General features: G+C 43.0%; 1 protein-coding gene across 4 annotated transcripts; it reads left to right on the top strand.

Annotated features, from left to right (window-relative positions):
* Positions 1-6719: 6719 nt before the first annotated feature.
* LOC144065540 (uncharacterized) lies at positions 6720-21743 on the top strand. Of its 4 annotated transcripts, XM_077588495.1 has the most exons (6): positions 6720-6880; positions 7197-7371; positions 7440-7560; positions 15896-16144; positions 17954-18732; positions 20264-21743. In XM_077588495.1, the coding sequence occupies exons 5-6, from the start codon at positions 18051-18053 to the stop codon at positions 21544-21546; spliced, it is 1965 nt and encodes a 654-aa protein (XP_077444621.1). In that variant the 5' UTR covers positions 6720-6880; positions 7197-7371; positions 7440-7560; positions 15896-16144; positions 17954-18050; the 3' UTR covers positions 21547-21743. The 4 variants fall into 4 exon arrangements, with proteins under 4 accessions (XP_077444621.1, XP_077444618.1, XP_077444620.1 ...); XM_077588492.1 differs by having other exon boundaries at positions 6723-7371; XM_077588496.1 differs by having other exon boundaries at positions 6726-7371; positions 17954-18492.
* Positions 21744-21942: the final 199 nt, after the last annotated feature.

The raw sequence follows: 21942 nt of genomic DNA, 5'->3' as shown, positions 1-21942 counted from the left end.
TGACTGGCAAATAGAGCCAACACGGGAGAAGAAAGGTATCAAATGTCAAACAAAATTAGAATTAAGTTTAGTGTTAGGTTCGATTAAACTTATTTTTGAGTGTGTCTGCATCGTAATCCAAGTTTATTTAAATTAGTTTGTTATGTTACGAGCGTGTTGCCGTGCAAAAAGTATCTCTGTCTAATTTTACTACTATTAAACACATTTTAGTACTATTAAACCACTAGTTATTTGTTACTTTGTTAATAGATGGTGAATTAGAACAAATAAAAATGTTTCTCCAATCCAATATCCTGTTTTTGGTGTTTTTTTTAGAGGCTTGGAATAAACTAATTTGTTTTTAGTTCATTTCAATGGGAAACGTTCGTTCGAGTTACGAGAATATCGACATACGAGCTCAGTCCCGGAACCAAATACCCATGGACCCATGGAAAAATACCGTTAAGGCTTAAATGTATTCTATTGACGTAAAATTATTATAGCATTCGTACTTTTTCACGAATTCGCAATAGCGCCGTTCGAAGAAAGACGTAATAAATACTATTTCTATTTTAATGTGACCACTCTAGGACGGAAATAATGAGTCTTAACGTGTTTATCCTTTAACAACGGCAGAAAACAGTAGCTTTCCTTTTATTGTATCCTTATCACAAACAAACAATGTATTTTTCTTTATCACGCAATGCGCGAGCGCCCCCAGAGGCGTTCAAGAGCCATTCCTGCTACTCGCCCTCCATTTTTGGCTACATGCTTGAGTAACATAACACTTACTTACATGCTGTAAATTTAAAATGCAATAAATGAAGATGCAGATGCACTAAACAACGACAGCAGCGTTCAAACAAAGGTGTCAAATTTGCGGCCCGAGGGCCAAACCGCCATGGTGCGGCCTGCAGAGTACTTCATTTTAATGTTAAAATTCAAATGAAATTATAAATAAATTGAATATGTACTCTTTTACCCACTATTTTTTTTCTAGAAAAAAACTAACATTTTTATTTAAAAAATCTAATATTGAGATGTTTTGTTTTCATAAAAATATAATATAAAAATAACAAAAATGAACAAATAAGTGATTTAAACCATTTTGCTTTTTTAATTTAATTTTAATTTATTTTTCTCCATGAAAAACTACAAAAAAGGAAATATTTGATGGTTTCTTTAAATAAAAATCCCCCAAATTAATGATAGACTAGCTTGACTAAAAGACAGTGGTGTGCCGTCAGGGCCTTCAAGGCCTTCTCTGCTGGCCTAAGAAATATCTGAATCATATATTATATTTTGTCCATCAATACTTATTAAATAATTCCAAATTGTCTGTTAGCTTCCTTTCATTGCTTTCCCCCTGGTTGCACTGCTTCCAGATGTGTGTTTTCATATTGAAGCATTTAACCAATCACATTTCAGCCATTATTTGTTGCCAGGGTCAGAAATCTGCTCTACTGCATTAAACAAGCGTCGATAAGACTGTTGCTTTAACCAATCAGATTTCGAGTGGGCAACAGCACAATGTCTTGTCGCAGGCGTAGGGATACGTCATTGCCTTCTCACAGGCATAGGGATACGTAATCACTTTCACCAACTATGATTGGCTAGTGATAGAGTAGGCAGGCCAAAGCCAGAGTGAGCCAGCCAGAGCTCGCAAACTCCACCCACTATGGCCGATGGAGGAAAACAAACCGATTTGGTTGCAGATTTGCTTATAAAGCCATTTTCCAGACGGACTTTTCCAGAAAAAAATGGAAGTCATTAAGAAAGGGTGGCCAACTCCAAAGCTAGCTAGCCTGTTACAACCAAGAAAAGGGTTTGTCCGCCTCTTTCAGTTCGCTAACTACGAGCGCTACCCCTGGCTCTTGGGCTCCGAGGAACACTGCAAATGTATTGCTGGGAATGCTTGTTATTTGCCACCGGTCAACATGGTGTTTGGAGCAACATTGGATTTGCTTATTTGACTTGTTTAACTAAAGCACTGCCGGACACTTACAAGCAACGGTGCTCTCCAAAACTTTTGGGGAAACCCGAGTGGTGTTACAGTTCAGCGAGCAAGTGCGCGGGGAAACGCAGCGCTACAACGAAAAGGTAAAGAAAAATAGGGAAATCTTAAAAAGTTCAATAGACTGTGTAAACTTTTATTTCGGGGACACGATGAAAGCGCTGCATCCCCAAACAAAGGGAATTATGTGGAACTTATTTCTCTCATTGCTGAGAGAAACACGGATTTACATTACCAGTCGTCCACTAAAGTGTTTAGTGGCAGGTCGGGCAAAATACAAAAATAGCTGATCACTGCTATTGCTGAAGTGATGGATGAAGAGATCAGAAGGGGAAAAAGTACTGTTTGTCTCTGTAATGGTGAATGAGTCTGTGCGGTGTGGATTTAAAGCACATCTGGATTATTTTGAATTTAGTTTTTTTGCTTCACACATTTAATGCCATTTTTAAGCATTCAGACGTGCTTTTTTTATAATACTGAACAACAAACTGGATGTACAGTTTTGTCTTGCTAGAGTAAAGGATTTTTGTGGCACAGTTGAGCGCGAAAGGAGCCGATATGAGGAAATCTACGAGGCCACTGAATGCAGTGCAGGTGCTCCAAGCGCACAAAAGAGGTCAAGCGCAAGATTATCGCGTGCACTACCTTCAACTCCACAACAGGATTCTGGACAATATTATTTGCCAGACGCGGACCGGATTTCAAGAACATGAAAGACTGATGTTTCTCTCTCTCCTCGACCCACAGAAGTTTCGGGAATACCAGAAAACTTTGCCACATGCAGCTGTCCCATCTTAACGCAGAGCCACGGAACACTTTTCGATCTGCCTCGGCTAAGAACAGAACTGATTGTTATGTATGCCACGGATTATTTTACAGGAAAATCTCCCACTGATCTCCTTGACTTCCTTCGGCAGAAAAATCTGAGTGAGAGCATGGGGCAGCTGTACACAGTGGGTTTGACAGTGACCATCGTGTCCACTGCTTCTGTCGGACGAACATTTTCAGCGCGAAATAGAATCAGAACTTATGCCAGAAATACAACAGGGCAGACTCGACTGTCAGCATTAGCTTTGATGGCGATAGAAAAGTACTTCTTGAAGGACCTGAAACGCACGTGTAATCTGTACGACAGATTAATTGAAATATTCTTGAGGAAAGAAAGGAGGAGGGCTTTTGTGTATAAATAAAAATAAGTGCAATATTCATTGTTATATAGGGTATTTATGTTTCGTTACCGGACGATTCGCCGAAAGACATTTCGCAGATGGATGTTTGGCCGACGGACAGTTCGCCGAACGGACGTTTCGCCGAAACGGGATTCACGCGCTCGCCCCGCCCCCGGATCGTGTGTGTACAAGTTTTTCAACCTCGGGCCGCGGGCCATATACGGCCCATTACAGATAACATTCATTTAGGAATGACAAGGGCATGTACCACCCCCCGCTGGGCATATTTCTAAATACAAGTACATAATACAATGTGCTGCCATTTTTTTATTTTTTTTTATTTTATCATTGCGTTTAAAGTAGTAGCCATTTGGACACACAATGTAATTTATCAAAGCTGGGGATTGATGTCTGACACAGAAAAAACAACACTAGAATACTTATGTGAAATTCTAAGTGCTTTGGACATACTAGAGGGCTTAGAGAATACCTGAAAATGCCATGGAACACACTTTTACTTCTAGTTTAATTTTAAATAATTTCCCATTATTTTTGGAAATATATATTTAAAATGATTTGCTGAGAACCTTAATTCAGAGATTAATCTCAACGTTTTCTATGCTGGTGTAATTTTTTTGGAGTAGGATTTATGGATTTACAATTTCATTACAGAAGTACTTACTGTTACTACTACTTTATTTTCTCTATTTCTTCTGTCACTTACTGATCTGCGTGAAATCCAAAAAAAAAAAAAATATATATATATATATATATATATATATATATATATATATATATATATTACCAACTACAATAACAATAATATGTCTGTTAACGCAGATGCCTCACTAGCGGGGGAATTGAACCGTTTCTTTGCCCGCTTTGAGACTGACAAATCAGACCCAGTCTCAACACCCCCACCACCCTGCAGCAATACACTGACGTTCCGGGAACAGGAAGTGAGACTGGTAATGCGGTCTGTGAACACCAGGAAGGCTGCTGGCCCAGACGGAGTACCTGGGAAGGTGCTCAAAGCCTGTGCTGACCAGCTGGCTGGAGTCTTCACAAAAATTTTCAATTGTTCCCTGTAACAATCCATCATTCCATCCTGTCTGAAATCTGCCACCATTATCCCTGTCCCCAAAAAGCCAACCATTGACAGCATGAATGATTATAGGCCTGTTGCACTCACACCTGTGATCATGAAGTGCTTTAAAAAGTTGGTAGACCGCCATATCAGGAATACAATCCCTCCCTCAATTGACCCTCACCAGTTTGCTTATAGAGCAAACAGGTCCACTGAGGATGCTATTGCCATTGCTCTACATACAGCACTGAGCCACCTGGAACACCATGGGAACTACGTGAGGATGCTCTTCATTGACTATAGCTCAGCCTTCAACACCATAAAACCGGACATTCTGACTGACAAACTCTCCCACCTTGGACTATCCTCTTCAATCTGCTGCTGGATAAAGAACTTATTGACCAACCGACCACAAACTGTTAGACTTGGTCCCCACCTCTCTTCCTCCATTACACAGCACTGGCTCCCCTCAAGGCTGTGTACTGAGTCCTCTTCTGTACTCCCTGTACACATACGACTGTACACCCACCCACCAGTCTAACGCCATCATCAAATTCGCTGACGACACCACTGTGGTCGGACTCATCTCAGGAGGGGATGAGTCGGCCTACAGAGATGAAGGCAACAAACTGTCTTCGTGGTGCTCGGTGAACAATCTCACACTGAACACCACTAAAACTAAAGAAATAATCCTGGACTTTCGAAAACACGGCACAGATCTGGCCCCACTCCTCATAAATGGAGTATGTGTAGACAGGGTCCAGTCCTTTACATTCCTGGGGGTCCACGTCACGGATAAGTTCTCATGGTCTACAAACATCACGGCAGTAGTGAAGAAGGCTCAGAAACGACTCTATTTCCTCAGGGTACTTAGGAAGAACAACTTGGGCACCAAGCTTCTGATAACCTTCTATAGAACCACTGTAGAGAGCATCCTGGCATACTGCATCAGTGTGGTACGCTGGAAGCACGGCGGCAGACAAAAAGGCCATGCAGAAAGTGATTAACACTGCCCAGAGGATTGTCGGCTGCTCTCTGCCCTCACTGGAAGACATTGCCAGCCCTTGTTACCTCAGCAGAGCCAGGAACATCATAGGGGACCCTTACCACCCTGGTCACAATCTGTTCCAGCTGCTGCCCTCTGGCAGACGCTATAGGTCCCACAAAGTATGGACAAATAGGCTTAAGGACAGTTTTTCCCCACATCCATCAGAACTCTAAATTTGCGGTAACACAACACACATTCCCTTCTGAGGTAATATGAAAAGATGTTTGGGTGGTGATCTGCTTCCTACTAGCTGACTGAAGGTAAGTGAAAGACAGTGAGAGGTAAGTGACCTGTATCCATAACAGCAGAATGCCAAATTACAAGTCCGTAACTATCACTTATTTAGGTCTTTTGCCGAGTAAACGCAGCGTTTGGAGAAGCACCACCAATTTCGTCATACGCAGTTTCTGGGTGTGATGACAAGTAGGCTTTTTTGTTGTTGATGATGACGACAGGGCCTATGTCTAATTATTATTATTAGTATTATTATTAAATGTACTCTCTTTAGAACAAAGCCAAGACGCCATGCTTTTTTTGTAACTAAATGGAATTTTCCAGTAACGCTGCCTATGGAAATGTCCACTACACCGCCTGTGTTAAGGCGTGGGCGTGGAGGAAGTGGGAGAGCGGAGGATGCTGACCAGGATGATGTTCATCATGTACAGCACCTCCCACCCCCTGCATGAGTCTGTGGAGTCCCTCCGAAGCTCTTACAGCAATAGACTGCCGCACCCTCACTCCAGGAAGGAGCGCTTCCGCAGGTCCTTCCTCCCATCAGCTGTCAGGATCTTTAACAAAACACATGGCTGAGTGTTAAGACCTACCGTATGCATGTATATACATCTATGTGCATCTATGTATATATGTGCTTATATATGTATGTGTATGTACATGTATGTATATACAGTGGTACCTCGACCTACGATCAGCTTTACCTACGACATGCTCGAGGTACGATGAAATTTTCGATCGAATAATTCGCCCCCGATACGATCAAAATTTCGAGATGCGACCAAGCCAAGTGGCCATGACATAAGAGGCTGTTTATCAGTGTAGCGCACTGTAGTCTTTTTTTGCTGCATCTCTTTCGTATATAACAGATATCTACGAGCACTGAACGATTTATTCGGACTCGTTTTTCCTACGCATCGACCAGGAAACGCACAACGCGCATGCGTGGGCAAAAAGAGGGCTTTCTGGGTAATGAAGTATACAGCCCATCGATAGCGAACATGAGGGTGGTAGCGTGGCAAACAACTAACCCGACCAGAATGAAGGTAAAAAAAAAATTGAATTCAGTTTTGTGTAAAGTTACATTAAACATATTTTTGAGTGTGTCTGTATATATTAATCCAAGTTAATTTAAATTTGTTTGTATATATAGGTATGTATTTCAGCAACACACTTCTTTATTTATATATTTATTCATGTATTTATTTATTAACTTATTACTGTGATAGCTTTGCACTTTTATATAACTGTTAATATATCCATAACAGAATTAGACGGCGGAGTCAACTTGTACCCGTGTGTAGCTCTTTATTGCAACACTCAGACCACCTTCAAAACATGTCAACATCCAGGTAACGTTGTACTACACAATGGCCACTAGGTGACAGTGGTTAAACACTCTTGTATAACCTGATTTAACCAACAGTTATAGTATCAATATACTACACTCCTCCCCCTTTTACTATGAAGTTCCTATTAAGACTTAACACTCAACTTCAAAAATTATCTTTGCCTCATGAACTTTTTTAAAATAACTTTACTTCTCAAATTGTAACTTAATAATTACTGCTAACACAACCATTAGACCCAATATTTCCGTCTTTTGACATTCCAATCTCAGGAATTCTTTTTCACATTTTTGTATGAACAGGAACTCTTTTATTTTAGGAACAATGTTCCTCACAACTGACCGATCACAAATTCAGTCGCTTCGGAGGTGCTCTATCTCTCACTGGGTACCTGCGCCTAAAGACCTCTGGGGAACTGACTGCTCGGTTGGCAGGTGTAACTGTCTTGTCACAGGCCACTGAGCCTGGTGAAGATGTTACATGTGTCTCTTCAGGTGAGTATGGGCTACCACCTACTGCTCCAGGTGTGCCTCCCCCCCCTCATCTGCGTGAACCACCACAGGGTAGTTGTTTGTGACGTCCAGCTGCTCCTCCGGAAACTCCAATGTCTCTGGTCTGGACGGTTGGTTGTACAGCAGATGATTAATGTGGATCGAGCGTCGGCTCACTCCATTCCATACCAGGTAGGTGACTGGTCCGAGTCTCTTTTCCACTGTTCCTTTTGTCCACCTCTCATTTCCTCCACGGAAATTCCGGATCTGGACTGAGTCACCCTCAGACAGATGTCTCAGGTTGGAGGCGGTTTTATCATGATAGTGTTTCTGCTTCCGTTGTTTTGCTTCCACCACTCGAGCGAGATCTGGTTTCAGTCTCTCGTCCTTGTTATGACTTGGCCATCCAGACCGAGTCAGCTCCAGTACTTTGCATAGGACTGGGTCCTTGAGAGTGCTCTGTGCGATCTCTGTAGCCTGCACGGGAAGCTCATCCACTACTGAGAAATAGAAAATGCAGTTTTCCTCCGCTGTATTATCCTTTTCCTTCCCCGGCAGTCTAGATAACGCATCTGCGTTGGCATTTTCTGCTGACGTTCTGTACTCTATACTGTAGACCAGGGGTCTCGAACTCAATTTACCTGGGGGCCGCTAGAGGCCGAGTCTGGGTGAGACTGGGCCGCATCAGGATTTCCACAAGAAAAGCACTGATAAAACTTTCCAACGTTATCAAATATCTTTATTTTTTAACAAAAAATAATGAATTAAATAAATTAACTTAAAGATGAATAAAAAATAAATCAATCAGTAATATAAAACCAAATAATACTAATGAGCATACAGTAGATATACACTGGCTGGCTAAGTAGAGAAAATGAATTATTTTTATTCCGTTTCAAATGTCTGTATTAACAGCTCTTTAACCTTTAACTTTCTGAACTTGAATGGAACATTGAACATGAAATATTCTGAACACGGCTTCTTTTGCCTACTCCTTGCTGCTAGAGACCGGGCAGCGCTTCTTCTCACATAGTCACATTTGGCTTGAGGGAGGAAGCAGTGGAGACCCTCAGTAGAGCTTGAAGATGCTCATCAGTAAGTCTGGACCTGTACTTGGACTTATTGAAGTTCAAGGTGGAGAAGAGCTTCTCACACAAGTATGTGCTCCCAAAAAGGCACATGGTCCGCTTGAACCTTCGGGAAAGTTCAGGGAAGCTGGGGGTCAACTCTCAAAAATTGCCCAAGCTTGTCTGCTTCTCCACTCACCTCCCTGAACTTGGCTTTGAGTGCAGAGTTGCACTGCAGGTCAATGAGCTCCATTTGAAGCTCAGGAGGGGCATCTTGCACATCAAAGGAGAAGGGGTCCGCAAAAATTTGAAATGTGGCTTTGTGTGTCTTGAAGTCTGCAAATCTGTGATCAAATTCCTCCTGTAGCTTCGAAATGGCCTCAACATACTTCTCACCACTAAATGGTGTGCCTGCATCCACGAGAGCCTTGCATGCTGGGAAATGGCAAAGGTTTGTCTGAGAGAGCTGGGCTTTCCATAACACAAGTTTAGTGCAGAATGCTCTCACGTTGTCATAGGCAGCACTGACAAGTTGCCCCTGGCCTTGTAGCTTCTTGTTCAGTACATTAAGCTCATGTGTGATATCAACAAGAAAAGCCAAGTCCATGAGCCATTTGGGATCACTTAGCACAGGATCAATCAACTCACAAACGGCGTAGCTAGCTTTGACTGCTGCATTACTGTCTTTGGTAGCCTTCTTGAAGAGATCCTGTTGCCTCAGAAGACGTGTTTTAAGACTGGCAACCTGGTTGGCTCTCTCATCTCCCTGGTATTTTTCGTACTCCTCAGCATGTCTCGTAGTACAATTACGTTTCAAATTGTATTCCTTGTGCACCGCAACTTTTTCAGTGTAAATGAGACACGTCGGGGTGCCCCTGTGTTCAACAAAGAAATATTGCACTCCCCACTTTTCTTGAAACTGTCTGTGCTCATCACCGACCTTTCTCTTCACGGCAGGCTTTGAAAGAGACATCTCTGGGGCTCTGTACAGTGGTACCTCGAGATACGAGCTTAATCCGTTCCGGGACTGAGCTCGTATGACAAGTTACTCGTAACTCGAGGTAAAGTTTCCCATTGAAATGAATGGGAAACAAATTAATTCGTTCCAACTCTCTGAAAAAAACACCAGAAACAGGATATTGGATTGAAAAAAAGTTTTATTTCTTATAATTCGCCATATATTGACAAAGTAATACATAACGAGTGGTTTAATAGAAATAAAGTGTTTAATCTAACTAAAATTGGCCGGATTTCGCCGAGGGGAGAGGGGCTTCGGGTTTTTTTTTTCCTCCACACAACGCACTCGTAAACAGAACAAACACTCCACCCTCACGTTCGCTATCGATGGGCTGTTTGCTGTCGTACTATTCCCTTCAAAATATTCCGAAAATGATGCACACAAATGTCCTCACAATCGGAGAACGCACGACCACTTGCCAACGAGCAGCAAGCTGTCTTATCAGCGATCGCCCCGCTGCTCATGGGAGCTTCAGGGGCGCTGGCTAGCGGCTCCTTTTAGCTTGTAGCATCTGTGTTCGCATCCCTCGAACGGCGCCTATGATAGAGTTGCTACCGGGGATACTTTTGCGAGCACGAGTATACTTCATTACCCAGAAAGCCCTCTTTTCACCGCGCATGCGCGTTGTGCGTTTCCTGGTCTGAATAGCTCATCCGGTGCTCGTAAATATTGTTATACACGAAAGATATGCCAAAAAAAATGCCATGGCAACCTGGCTTGGTCGCATCACGAAACTTTGACCGCATCACGGGCGAATTATTCGATCGAAATTTCCCCCGTAAGACGAGCATTCCGTATGACGAACGGTCGTATGACGAGGTACCACTGTAATATGTTTTTCCACTTGGAATGAGTCTCGGGTTGATCTTTCACATTCAGTCGCGCGGGTTTGTGGCGCATGTGCACTTTCGCTCTCCGTTTCAATCGCGGAGATGGCTACAGACACTGACACAGGCTGGATCACGGATCATAGCGCCTCATTCAGTTCTATGCTGAGAGCAGCGGAGGAGTGTGCGCGCCGAGCGGAGTGATCGGCCTCACGGCTTCTCCTCCGCCCAGCTGATTGGAGGAATGAATGAGTGAGTGAGCGAGGCACTGGACAGCCCGGCCGATGTCCCGCCCTCCAGAGCCGTATACCTCACCGTGATTGGTTCATTCAGCTCCGAACCAAAGTTCCCTCTAATTTTTTGTTGGTCTGAGCAGAAAGACAACCTCCCTGAGCGCACTGAGTACCAGTGTGAGCGACATCATCGGTACTCGGATGATTCGCCTAAAGACGTTTCGCCGACGGACGTTTGACAGACGGGCAGGTCGCCGAATGGACGTTCCACCGAACGTTCATTCGGCCGAACGGAGGTTTCGCCGAAACGGGATTCGAACGCTCGCCCCGCCGGATCGTGTGTGTACAAGTTTTTCAACCTCGGCCCGCGGGCCATATACGGCCCGTTAGGATTTTTAATCCGGCCCGCCGCCGGTGTTGTCCAAATTATAGTAAAAATCAATGTTCGTCTACCATCAATGGCAGTCCGGGAATAAGCACTCTTGGGCAGGCAGATGTAGCAGAACCGAGCCGTAAAATGACAGCAATCGGGTCAAATCCATCCTAAAACAGCATTTAATGATTAAATACAAATACTGGATGATATCGCGATGGAGGCAAAAAAACGTCTATAGACGTCCATTCGCCAAACGGCTCCAAATGCTCTCAAATTCGGTCAAATCCAGCTGAAAACAGCGTTTAATGATTAAATACAAATACTAGTATTTGTATTTAATCATTAAACTAACAAATACTAGTATGACCTGTCCGTCTGTCAAACGTCCGTCGGCGAAACATCTTTAGGCGAATCATCCGGTCACGACATCATCATTGCTCGCTATCGGCACACCAGTATCACACCTGCCACAAGCAGGTGCATGTCAATGTTCCCTCTAATTTTTCATGTAAAACATGCTGTAAAACAAGAAAAACATGAGTGGACAGAGCTACTGCCACTGGCTGCCACTTAAACGGCGCCATCATAGGGAAAGGGGTAAAAAAATAAAAAAATAAAAAAAAAAAATAAAAAAAATCGATCTTTCATATTAAGACGGGGCCGCAAATTATCGTCCCGCGGGCCGCAGTTGGCCCGTGGGCCGCAAGTTTGAGACCCCTGCTGTAGACAGCCATCAGTCTGTGGGGTGCAGTCCCTCCTTATCTATCAGATTCCCCAGGTATTCTACTTTCTCCTGCATGAAGTCACATTTTGCTCTTTTCACTTACACCCCGTAGCTCTCCAGGCGGCTCAGTACCTCCTCCAGATTCCCCAGGTGCTCAGATCTGGTTTTTCCTGTGACCAATATGTCATCCAAAAAACAGGTCACATGCTCCAAGCTTTGGAGGATCTGGTCCATCACATTCTGAAACATATGAGCACTGGACACTCCATATCAAAGTCTATGGTACACATGCAGTCCTTTGTGAGTATTTGTCAAATACTTTTCTGAGTCTTTTTTTAACTCCAGCTGTTGGTAAGCATGAGACAAGTCTAACTTGCTGAAAAGAATGCCTCCAGCTAGGGTGGCAAAAAGGTCTTTAACATGTGGTAGTGGATAGGTCCCCTCTTCCGAACTCTGATTTACTGTTACCTTATAGTCTCCGCAGATATGAATTGACTTTTCTGCCTTGGGTACAATTTTCCCTCTAATTTTTTGTTTGTCTGGGCAGAAAGACAACCTTTCTGAGCACACTGAGTACCGGTGTGAGCAACATCATCATTGCTCGCTATGGGCACACACCAGTATAACACCTGCCGTAAGCAGGTGCATGTCTACCACACATAAATGATTGAGTAATAATAAAATGTAATAATTAATATCTATGAATGGGCGGCCCAGCGGATGAGTGGTTCGTGCGTCGGTCTTACAGCTCTGGGGTCCTGGGTTCAAATCCAGGTTGGTCCACCTGTGTACATTTTGCATATTCTCCCTGGGCCTGTGTGGGTTTTCTCTTCGTACTCCGTTTTCCTCCCACATCCCAAAAAGATGCATTGTAGGGCAGGCTGATTGGACACTCTAAAATTGCCCCTAGGTATGGGTCTGAGTGTGCATGGCTGTCCGTCTCCTTGTGCCCTGCGATCGGCTGGCCACCAATACAGGGTGTCCCCCGCCCCTGGCCCAAAGTCAGCAGGGATAGGCTCCAGCACCCCCCGCAAGTGATAAAGCGGTTCAGAAAATGAATGAAAAAATATCTATGAATAAAATATCTTCATAAATGCCATTAGAATATGCACAAATCAGACTTAAATTTTACTGTATTTTGCACATCTCTCCTCACTTCTCATTCTCGTTCATATGACTTTTCTGCTGAACTTGAGATAGTCAAGTTTTCATTTATATGCAATATTTTTCCATGATTTTGCTTTGATTTATTTAATAAGGGATAACACATTAATGAACATACTTATATTCCTGTTAATGAACATATATATGTAAGATTGTAGCCGAGGGCTAATTTCCATTTACTATAGTCCATTGTGTAGGTTGAAGACAAACGATCACACATACGAGACACGCACGCACAACCAGACACACAGCAGATTTAGACAGTTCTCACCCGATTTCACCGCTTGATCGAAGGGCTGTAAAACACGAAAAACAAGAGTGGACAGAGCTACTGGCGCGTGAACGGCGCCATCATGGGCAAAAAATAAATAAATAAATTGTGCGCGCCATATGATTTGCTGTGCGCAGAGAAGACGAGAGTAGTGCGCAATTGCGCACGCGCGCAGCTTAGAGGGAACATTGGTTGGGTACCACAACTATTGGCGCGGCCCACTGACTGTTCTTTCTTTGAGATAATGCCAGCTTTTTCTAGGCGATTTAACTCATTCTCAACTGCATTCTTTAATGCATACGGCACTGGTCTGGCCTTCCTGAAGACCGGTTTGGTATTTGGCTTTACTGTAATGTTGGCCTTAAAATCACGAATAGTGCCTAGCTCCTCAGAAAACACTGCTTTATGTCTCTGCAACACGGCCTCCACATCTGCGTTGTTACAGCCCCTTGCTGGTATAACCGAGAAGATGCTTGCCCAGTCTAGTTTGAAGTTTGTGAGCCAGTTATGGCCAAGGATGGCTGGTGTGTCACGTTTTACGATCACTAGTGGTAGATCACCACTCTGGTTTCCTTATTTTGCCTTGACAGTCACTTGTCCCATCAAAGGAATGTTCTCCAGAAAAGGTTGACAGCTGCACTTTACTTACTTTCAAAGGCAGATGAGAGAGATGCTTCTTATACACTTTTTCACAAACAAGTGTTACAGCAGCTCCTGTGTCGAGTTGCATCTCTAGAGGAGTTCCTTCTAACATGACCTGTACTGTAATTTCCTTCCAATTTCCGACAGTATGTGTGGGATACACGGCATTCAAGTGATATTACCCATGATAATTTTCCGCTTAGCACATCATATGAGAGGCTACTTGGCTTATCTGGTATGCAGAGGTTTTTTAACAGTCCGTAGGCTTCAGCACCTATTACAGACAGGAAAACGTTGGCTTGTTTACCTTCCTCCACTTCGTTTACGATCATCCATTGCTCAAACCTCTCCAAGTAGGACTCGAAGTCTTCTTGACCTTCCTTGTATTCGCCAAGATTTCCAATGAATCTGGCCAGGATGCACCGCAGACGCTAGCTTAGCAACTCTTGCTAATGCTAGTTTGCAAAGTCCCGTTACCTCCGTGTAATGCCTTAATTTCCGAGTTCTGAAATAGGTAATCCCTACCGGCTTGAAAGGGATTCCATCCTCGTCGCCACTGTGATAGCTTTGCACTTTTATATAACTTAATATATCCATAACAGCATTAGACGGCGGAGCCAACTTGTACCCGTGTGTAGCTCTTTATTGCAACACACAGACCACCTCCAAAACATGTCAACATCCAGGTCACACTGTACTACACAATGGCCACTAGGTGGCAGTGGTTAAACACTCTTGTTTAACCTGATGCAACTAACAGTTATAATATCAATATACTACAATTACCTATCTATTTATGTCTAAAATGCCTTTCCTATTTCTGCATCCTCACTCTCTTGCTACTGTGACAACGAAATTTCCCGAATAAGGGATAAGTAACGTTATCCAATCCAAGGACTCCACTGCCTTAGCACCTGCATGCCAGACGGTACTCGGGCATTGGGTCGACCGGGCGTTGGGTCGACCGGGCGTTGGGTCGACCGGGCGTTGGGTCGACCGGGCGTTGGGTCGACCGGGCGTTGGGTCGACCGGGCGTTGGGTCGACCGGGCGTTGGGTCGACCGGGCGTTGGGTCGACCGGGCGTTGGGTCGACCGGGCGTTGGGTCGACCGGGCGTTTGGTCGCCGGGTTGTTACTGTTGAAACCAGCTCTCAAAATTATAATCATGAGAGAGAGTTTAATATCTAATATCAAAATTTGAACAGTAAACTCTGTTATAATTTGACAGCGAGCTAACCCGGCGACCAAACGTCCATTCTACCAAACGTCTGTTCTACCAAACGTCCGGTCGACCAAACGTCCGGTAGACCAAATGTCCGGGGACCAAACGTCTTTCGACGAAACGTCCGGTCACGATTGGATTGGATAACTTTATTCATCCCGTATTCGGGAAATTTTGTTGTCACAGTGGCAAGAGGGTGAGGATGCAGGAATAGGAAAGGCATTTTAGACATAAATAGATAGGTAAAAGTAAGTTAATAAATAAATACATGAATAAATATATAAATAAATAAGCGTGTTGATTAGCACATATATACATACATACACATAAATATACATGCATGCATACGGTAGGTCTCAACACAGCCATTTTTTTGTTAAAGAGCCTGACAGCTGATGGGAGGAAGGATCTGCAGAAGCGCTCCTTCCTGCAATGAGGGTGCCGCAGTCTATTGCTAAAGGAGCTTCGGAGGGACTCCACAGACTCATGCAGGGGGTGGGAGGTGCTGTCCATGATGGACATCATCCTGGTCAGCATTCTCCACTCTCCCACTTCCTCCACAGAGTCCAGAGGACAGCCCAGAACAGAGCTGGCCCTCCTGACCAGCTTATTCAGCCTGTTGCTGTCCCTCTCCCTGCTCCCGCATCCCCAACAGAGCACTGCATAAAACACTGTAGATGCCAGACAGGCGAGCCCAGAACTGCAAGTACGGGCAGGATGTGGACCGTGATTGGAGGAGGGATAAGTGGGAAGTCGTCACAGCTGTGTTGGCCTGGGCAGTGCTCTGCCACAGCTAAACAGATAAAGGCAACTGCAAAACAAAACCAATACAACCCAGGACATAATGTATACCCAGGCTGACAGCCGTAACAGTGACGAAATGAATGTATGGTGCCCTTTTCCGTTTGGTTTCATTTCTGTGAACAAGAGATTTAGTCATTTTAATTGGAAAATGTTTCATCATTTATCTTCGTGTCTTTGCAGGGTTCCCTGAACAAAAAATGAGAGATGAGCAACTTCCAATCAAAAAGGAGGAAGATCATTTCACCTGGTCCCCAGGTGATTCCATGAAAAAGGAAGATTTGGGCGTGGCCAGCGAAGGGGCAGAGCCTGCAAACGCCTCAGCATGGCCTCAAATTAAAGAGGAGGAGCCAGAGTTCCCTCAAGAACAACACAAGAGAGAAGACCAATCTCCAATCAAAAAGGAGCAGCAAAATGTCACCGGGTCAACTGGTGAGCCATTCAAGAGGGAAGATAATCTGTTCGGGGCCAACAGAGCGGCACAGACTGTGAACTGCGGCTCAAAAAGAATGCAAGCAGACAATGTCTTCGCTCCTCCACCAGATGGCGACAACGTGCCTAATGACAATGAAGGTCTTAAGAAAACTCTGTGTGGGAAAACCTTTGGGACAAAGTCTACTTTGAAAACACGAGGAGCTACACTTGTGGGAAACCATTTTTGTGCTCAGTGTGTTTGTAAAGACTTTTCTCAAATCGAACACTTAAAAACCCACATAAGAAGCCACACTGGTGAAAAAGCATTTTCATGCTCGATTTGTGGTAAAACTTTCTCTCAAAAGAATTACCGTAATTACTCGAATATAACGCGCACTCGAAAATAACACGCAGGTAATTTTGGGCCAAAAAAATCTGGAAAAACGCAGTACTCGAATATAGTGCGCACCTAAAATTTCCCGCTGACGAAAATCAGAAATCTTACCTTTTTTTCTTCGTTTCACGATTGTTTTGTTCAAACAAATTTATTCATTAGAATCCTTCAAATGAAGAGTTCCTCTCTCTCTATGTCTGTCCTCTCATACATCTCTTCGTTGAGAATCCTATCAACGTCCACGCTTCCTTCATCCACTTCCTCTTCCTCCCACAACACATCATCCGATTGGCTTTACGAGATGACGTAAAATCCGTGCGTCAAAGTGAGTTTGACAATGCTTTTTTCGATCGAAAATTTGTAATTTATTTTAGTTATTGATTATTACACTGAACTGAGAGAGGGTGAACTGAGACGGGTACGAGGCTAGAGGGGGGCAGTGGTGGTCTCGGCTTTACGAGATGACGTAAAATCCGTGCGTCGGCTTCACGAGATGACGTAAAATCCGCGCGTCGGCTCTACGAGATGACGTAAAATCCGTGCGTCAAAGTGAGTTTGACAATGCTTTTTTCGATCGAAAATTTGTAATTTATTTTATTCAATTCAATTTCAATTCAATTTATTTGGCAAGAAAAAGCACCAGGCTAAGGGCCATGTAACAAGACACACAAAAAAAAAAAAAAAAAGTTATTGATTATAACACGCACCCCCAACTATTGGAATTAATTATATAGCAAAAATCTGCGTGTTATATTCGAGTAATTACGGTACTTAAAAGGCCACTTAAGAACACACTGGTGAAAATCAATTTTCTTGCTCAGTTTGTGGTCAAGCATTCCCATTTAAGAAAAGCTTAAAAACGCACCAAATGGCCCACAATGGTGAAAGACCATTTTCGTGCTCAGTTTGTGGTCAGGCCTTTTCTCATCAGCAATATTTAAAATCCCACACAAGAACCCACACTGGTGAAAAACCAATTTCATGCTCAATTTGTGGTCAATCCTTTCCGCATCAGCAATATTTAATATCCCACTCAAGAACCCATACTGGTGAAAAACCATTTACCTGCTCATAAGATAATGCAATTAAAAACACTACTTATTTTCGCATCACTCGAACCGGAAGCCGTTTTGTGACATTAGGTCAGTGTGCAAAACTAGATTATTTAATAATTTTGTAGGTTTATGTGATGAATAACAATAAATGAAGAGGATAATATATTTTAAATAATCAACATAATCTTATTGTCACCACTATTTTGTCTTTAAATTGTGTACCGGATGACTGAATCAAACCTAAAATGTGACTTTTCTGGCATATCTTATTGTGAAATAATCAACCATGCTGTGATAATAAACTTGTAAAAGTAAGAAAAAAATATTTCCAATTTTCGACTACATGTAGTGATACATATTATCTTTTTGTCTATGCAGGTGTCAGGGAAAATCTTAGTCCTGATGGGCAAGAGTTTGTTGGCCTTAAGAGCTCCCCCAAATCAAAGAGGAGGAGCCAGAGTTCCCTCAACAACAAATGAGAGAAGAGCAACTTCCAATCCAAAAGGAGGATGATGATGTGACCTGGTCACCTGATGAGGCCTTGACGAGGCAAGATGATCTGGCCTGGGCCAGTGGAGAGGTGGAGCCTGCAAACACCTCATGGCTCCAAATTAAAGAGGAGGAGCCAGAGTTCTCTGAACAAACAATGATAGATGAGCAATTTCCAATCAAAAATGAGGAAGATTATGTCACCTGGTCACCTGGTGAGTCCGTGAAGTGGGCTGATCTGGGCGTGGCCAGCGTAGGGGTGGAGCCTGAAAATGCCTCAACATGGACCCAAATGATAGAGGAGGAGCCAGAGTTCCCTCAACAGTGCAAAAGAGAAGAGCAACCTCCAATTAAAAACGAGGAATGTGTCAAATGGTCAACTGGTGAGCCTTTCAAGAGTGAAGATGATCTGGCCGTGGCCAACAGAGGTGCGGAGCTTCTGAGCGGCAGCTCAACAGATGGATGGCGAGCAGAAAATTTAATTGCTCCTTTATCAGATGTCAACGACTTGCTTTTTGACGATGATGATGTTGAAGATGTTAAGAAAAATCCCAGTGGCGACAAACTCTGCAAATGCTTTCAGTGTGGGAAAACTTTTGGGAAAAAGTCTACTTTGAAAACCCATAGTCGGAGCCACACTGGGGAGAAACCCTTATGTACAGTTTGTGGTAAAACATTCACACACCAGGGACACTTAAATAGTCATGCAAGAACACACATTGGTGAAAAACCATTTTCCTGCTCAGTTTGTGGTCAAAGATTTACACGGAAGGGACACTTAAATAGTCATGCAAGAACACACACTGGTGAAAAACCATTTTCGTGTTCAGTTTGTGGTCAAAGATTTACATGGAAGTCAAGCTTAATTTATCATGCAAAAATACACACTGGTGAAAAACCATTTTCGTGTTCAGTTTGTTGTCAAAGATTCACACGTAAGGGAAACTTAAATAGTCATGCAAGAACACACTGGTGAAAAACCATTTCCGTGTTCAGTTTGTGGTCGAAGATTCACACAGAAGGGACACTTAATTTATCATGCAAGAACACACACTGGTGAAAAAACATTTCTTTGTTCAGTTTGTGGTCAAAGATTCACACACAAGGAAGGCTTAAAAACCCACATAAGAACCCACACTGGTGAAAAACCATTTTCGTGTTCAGTTTGCGGTAAAGCCTTTTCTCAAAAGCGCCACTTAGAAAGCCACAAAAGAACCTACGCTGGCAAAAATTACATTTTCGTGCTCAGTGTGTGGCCCAACATTCACACAGAAGGGAAGCTTAAATAGTCATGCATGAACAAACACTGGTGAAAACCCATTTTCCTGCTCAGTTTGTGGTCGAACATTTTCCCAAAGGAGAACCTCAAAAGAACACCTATTAACCCACACTGGAGAACAATGTTTTCCTCCTCAGTCTGTGGCCACAGCTTCGCTACAACAGCCCAATTAAAAACCTTTTCCAGGCCTAGTTAATGTCCCAACATTTTCACATAAGGAAACCTGAAAAGAAGACTTAACAACCCGCACAGGAGAAAAGCCCCTTTTTGCTCAATTTGTGGCAGGAATATCTTAAAAACACAAGTACCCAGATCGGTCAGAAACCCTTTTCCTGCTCAGATTCTTGCCAGTGATTTATTTAGTTCTAAGGATAGACTTAAAAGACGCAAATGTGTTGTGTTAAGCAGTGAGTGGCCAATGACGGCTTTGCTTGCTTTATCAATTTCTGTATGAAAGATCATTGTAATCGAAGTATAATTGTATTTTGCATTCTGAAACTCTTGTTTACACTTTTTAATGTGTAATATCGATCCACACGATGCAAATACAGTAATACATTAAGATACGAGCTTACTGCGTGATCGAGCTAATATGTCAATTTACTTGTATCTCAAGTCAAATCTTCCCATAGAAATGAACAAAATACAAATTAATCCGTTTCCATCCTAAAAAAAACAAAAACAGGATGTTTCAACGGAAAAACAGCTTTATTGTTCTAATTTACCACTGACTGGGAACCATCTGGTGTGCTCATATCTCAAATTTGTCTCATATCTGAAGGCCAAAATTTGCTCTGTGCTGCATTGTGACGAAATGGATGTATGGCGCCCTCTTCCGTTTGGTTGCATTTCTGTGAACAAGAAATTCAGTCATTTTATAATTGGAAAATGGTTAATCATTTATATTTGTGTCTTTGCAGGTTTCAGAAATTATCTTGGTGCTGATGGGCAGGAGTCTGTTGACCTTGAAGGGGAAGTTGAGCTCCCCCAAATCAAAGAGGAGGAGCCAGAGTTCCCTCAACAACAAATGGGAGACGAGCAACTTCCAATCAAAAGGGAGGAAGATCATTTCACCTGGTCACTTGGTGAGTTCGTGAAGAGGGAAGATGTTCAAGGCGTGGCCAGCAGAGGGGCGGAGCCTGCAAACACCACAATATGGCCCCTAACTAAAGAGGAGAAGCCAGAGTTCTCTCAACAGTGCAAAAGAGAAGAGCAATCTTCAATCAAAAATGAGGAATGTGTCAAATGGTCAACTGGTGAGCCTTTCAAGAGTGAAGATGATCTGGGCGTGGCCAACAGAGGGGCAGAGCTTCTGAGCGGCAGCTCAACAGAAGGATGGCGAGCAGAAAATTTAGTTGCTCCTTTATCAGATGGCAACGACTTGCTTTTTGACGATGATGATGTTGAAGATGTTAAGAAAAATCCCAGTGGCAACAAACTCTGCAAATGCTTTCAGTGTGGGAAAACTTTTGGGAAAAAGTCTTCTTTGAAAACACATATGAGGAGCCACACTAGGGAGAAACCCTTATCATGTACAGTTTGTGGTAAAACATTTACACACGAGGGCAAATTTAAAATACACACAAGAACCCACACTGGTGAAAAACCATTTGCATGCTCAGTTTGTGGTAAAAGATTTACAGCGAGCGGAAGCTTAAATCTTCACACAAGAACCCACACTGGTGAAAAACCATTTTCGTGCTCAGTTTGTGGTAAAAGATTTACAGAGAAGGGAAAGTTAAAAATACACACAAGAACACACACTGGTGAAAAACCATTTGCATGCTCAGTTTGTGGTAAAAGATTTACAGCGAGCGGAAGCTTAAATCTTCACACAAGAACCCACACTGGCGAAAAACCATTTTCGTGCTCAGTTTGTGGTAAAAGTTTTACAGCGAACAGAAACTTAAAAATACACACAAGAACCCACACTGGCGAAAAACCATTTTCGTGCTCAGTTTGTGGTAAAAGTTTTACAGCGAACAGAAACTTAAAAATACACACAAGAACCCACACGGGTGAAAAGCCATTTTCGTGTTCAGTTTGCGGTAAAGCCTTTTCTCAAAGGCAAGGTTTACAAAAACACACAAGAACCCACATGGGTGAAAAGCCATTTTCGTGTTCAGTTTGCGGTAAAGCCTATTCTCAAAGGCAAGATTTACAAAAACACATAACAACCCACACTGGTGAAAAACCATTCTGAGAATACATGTTGGCTAAGGATTGAAAGCCTACCATAACTCAATCTTTGTTTTATTCTCCATCTCTTGATGTTTAATGTGCCCAATCTGAATAAATCAAACCATTCTCCATTTTGGAGCATCAACCGGATGTTTCTTCGACGGACAGTTCGTCGAACAGACATTTCGTCGATGGATTCGCTCGCTCTCAAAGTTATAAACATGAGAGAGGGAGAGTTTGTCATTGCATTGACAATTAAACACTTAGCATGTCACATATACAAACACACACCGTTTACGAGAAATTACAAATAATATACTAATAGTCTCGATGTGTCTGTTCGGCGAGCTGTCTGGCGTCGTCGCGGGCTAAAAGTATACTAAGACTTTTATTTGTTTGATAAAAATGATCAGATAAA

This window comes from Stigmatopora argus, chromosome 20 (assembly GCF_051989625.1).
Source record: "Stigmatopora argus isolate UIUO_Sarg chromosome 20, RoL_Sarg_1.0, whole genome shotgun sequence".
In the NCBI taxonomy this organism is placed as follows: domain Eukaryota; kingdom Metazoa; phylum Chordata; class Actinopteri; order Syngnathiformes; family Syngnathidae; genus Stigmatopora; species Stigmatopora argus.
This window is presented reverse-complemented; position numbering and strand designations above follow the sequence as displayed.

Bases quoted from the DNA above. Each gene is read 5' to 3' on its own strand.
- LOC144065540 (XM_077588495.1), top strand. From the start codon at position 18,051: ATGAGAGAAGAGCAACTTCCAATCCAAAAGGAGGATGATGATGTGACC. The intron at 18,733-20,263 runs GTAAAACATTCA...GTGTCTTTGCAG, and splicing joins ACCCTTATGTACAGTTTGTG to GTTTCAGAAATTATCTTGGT.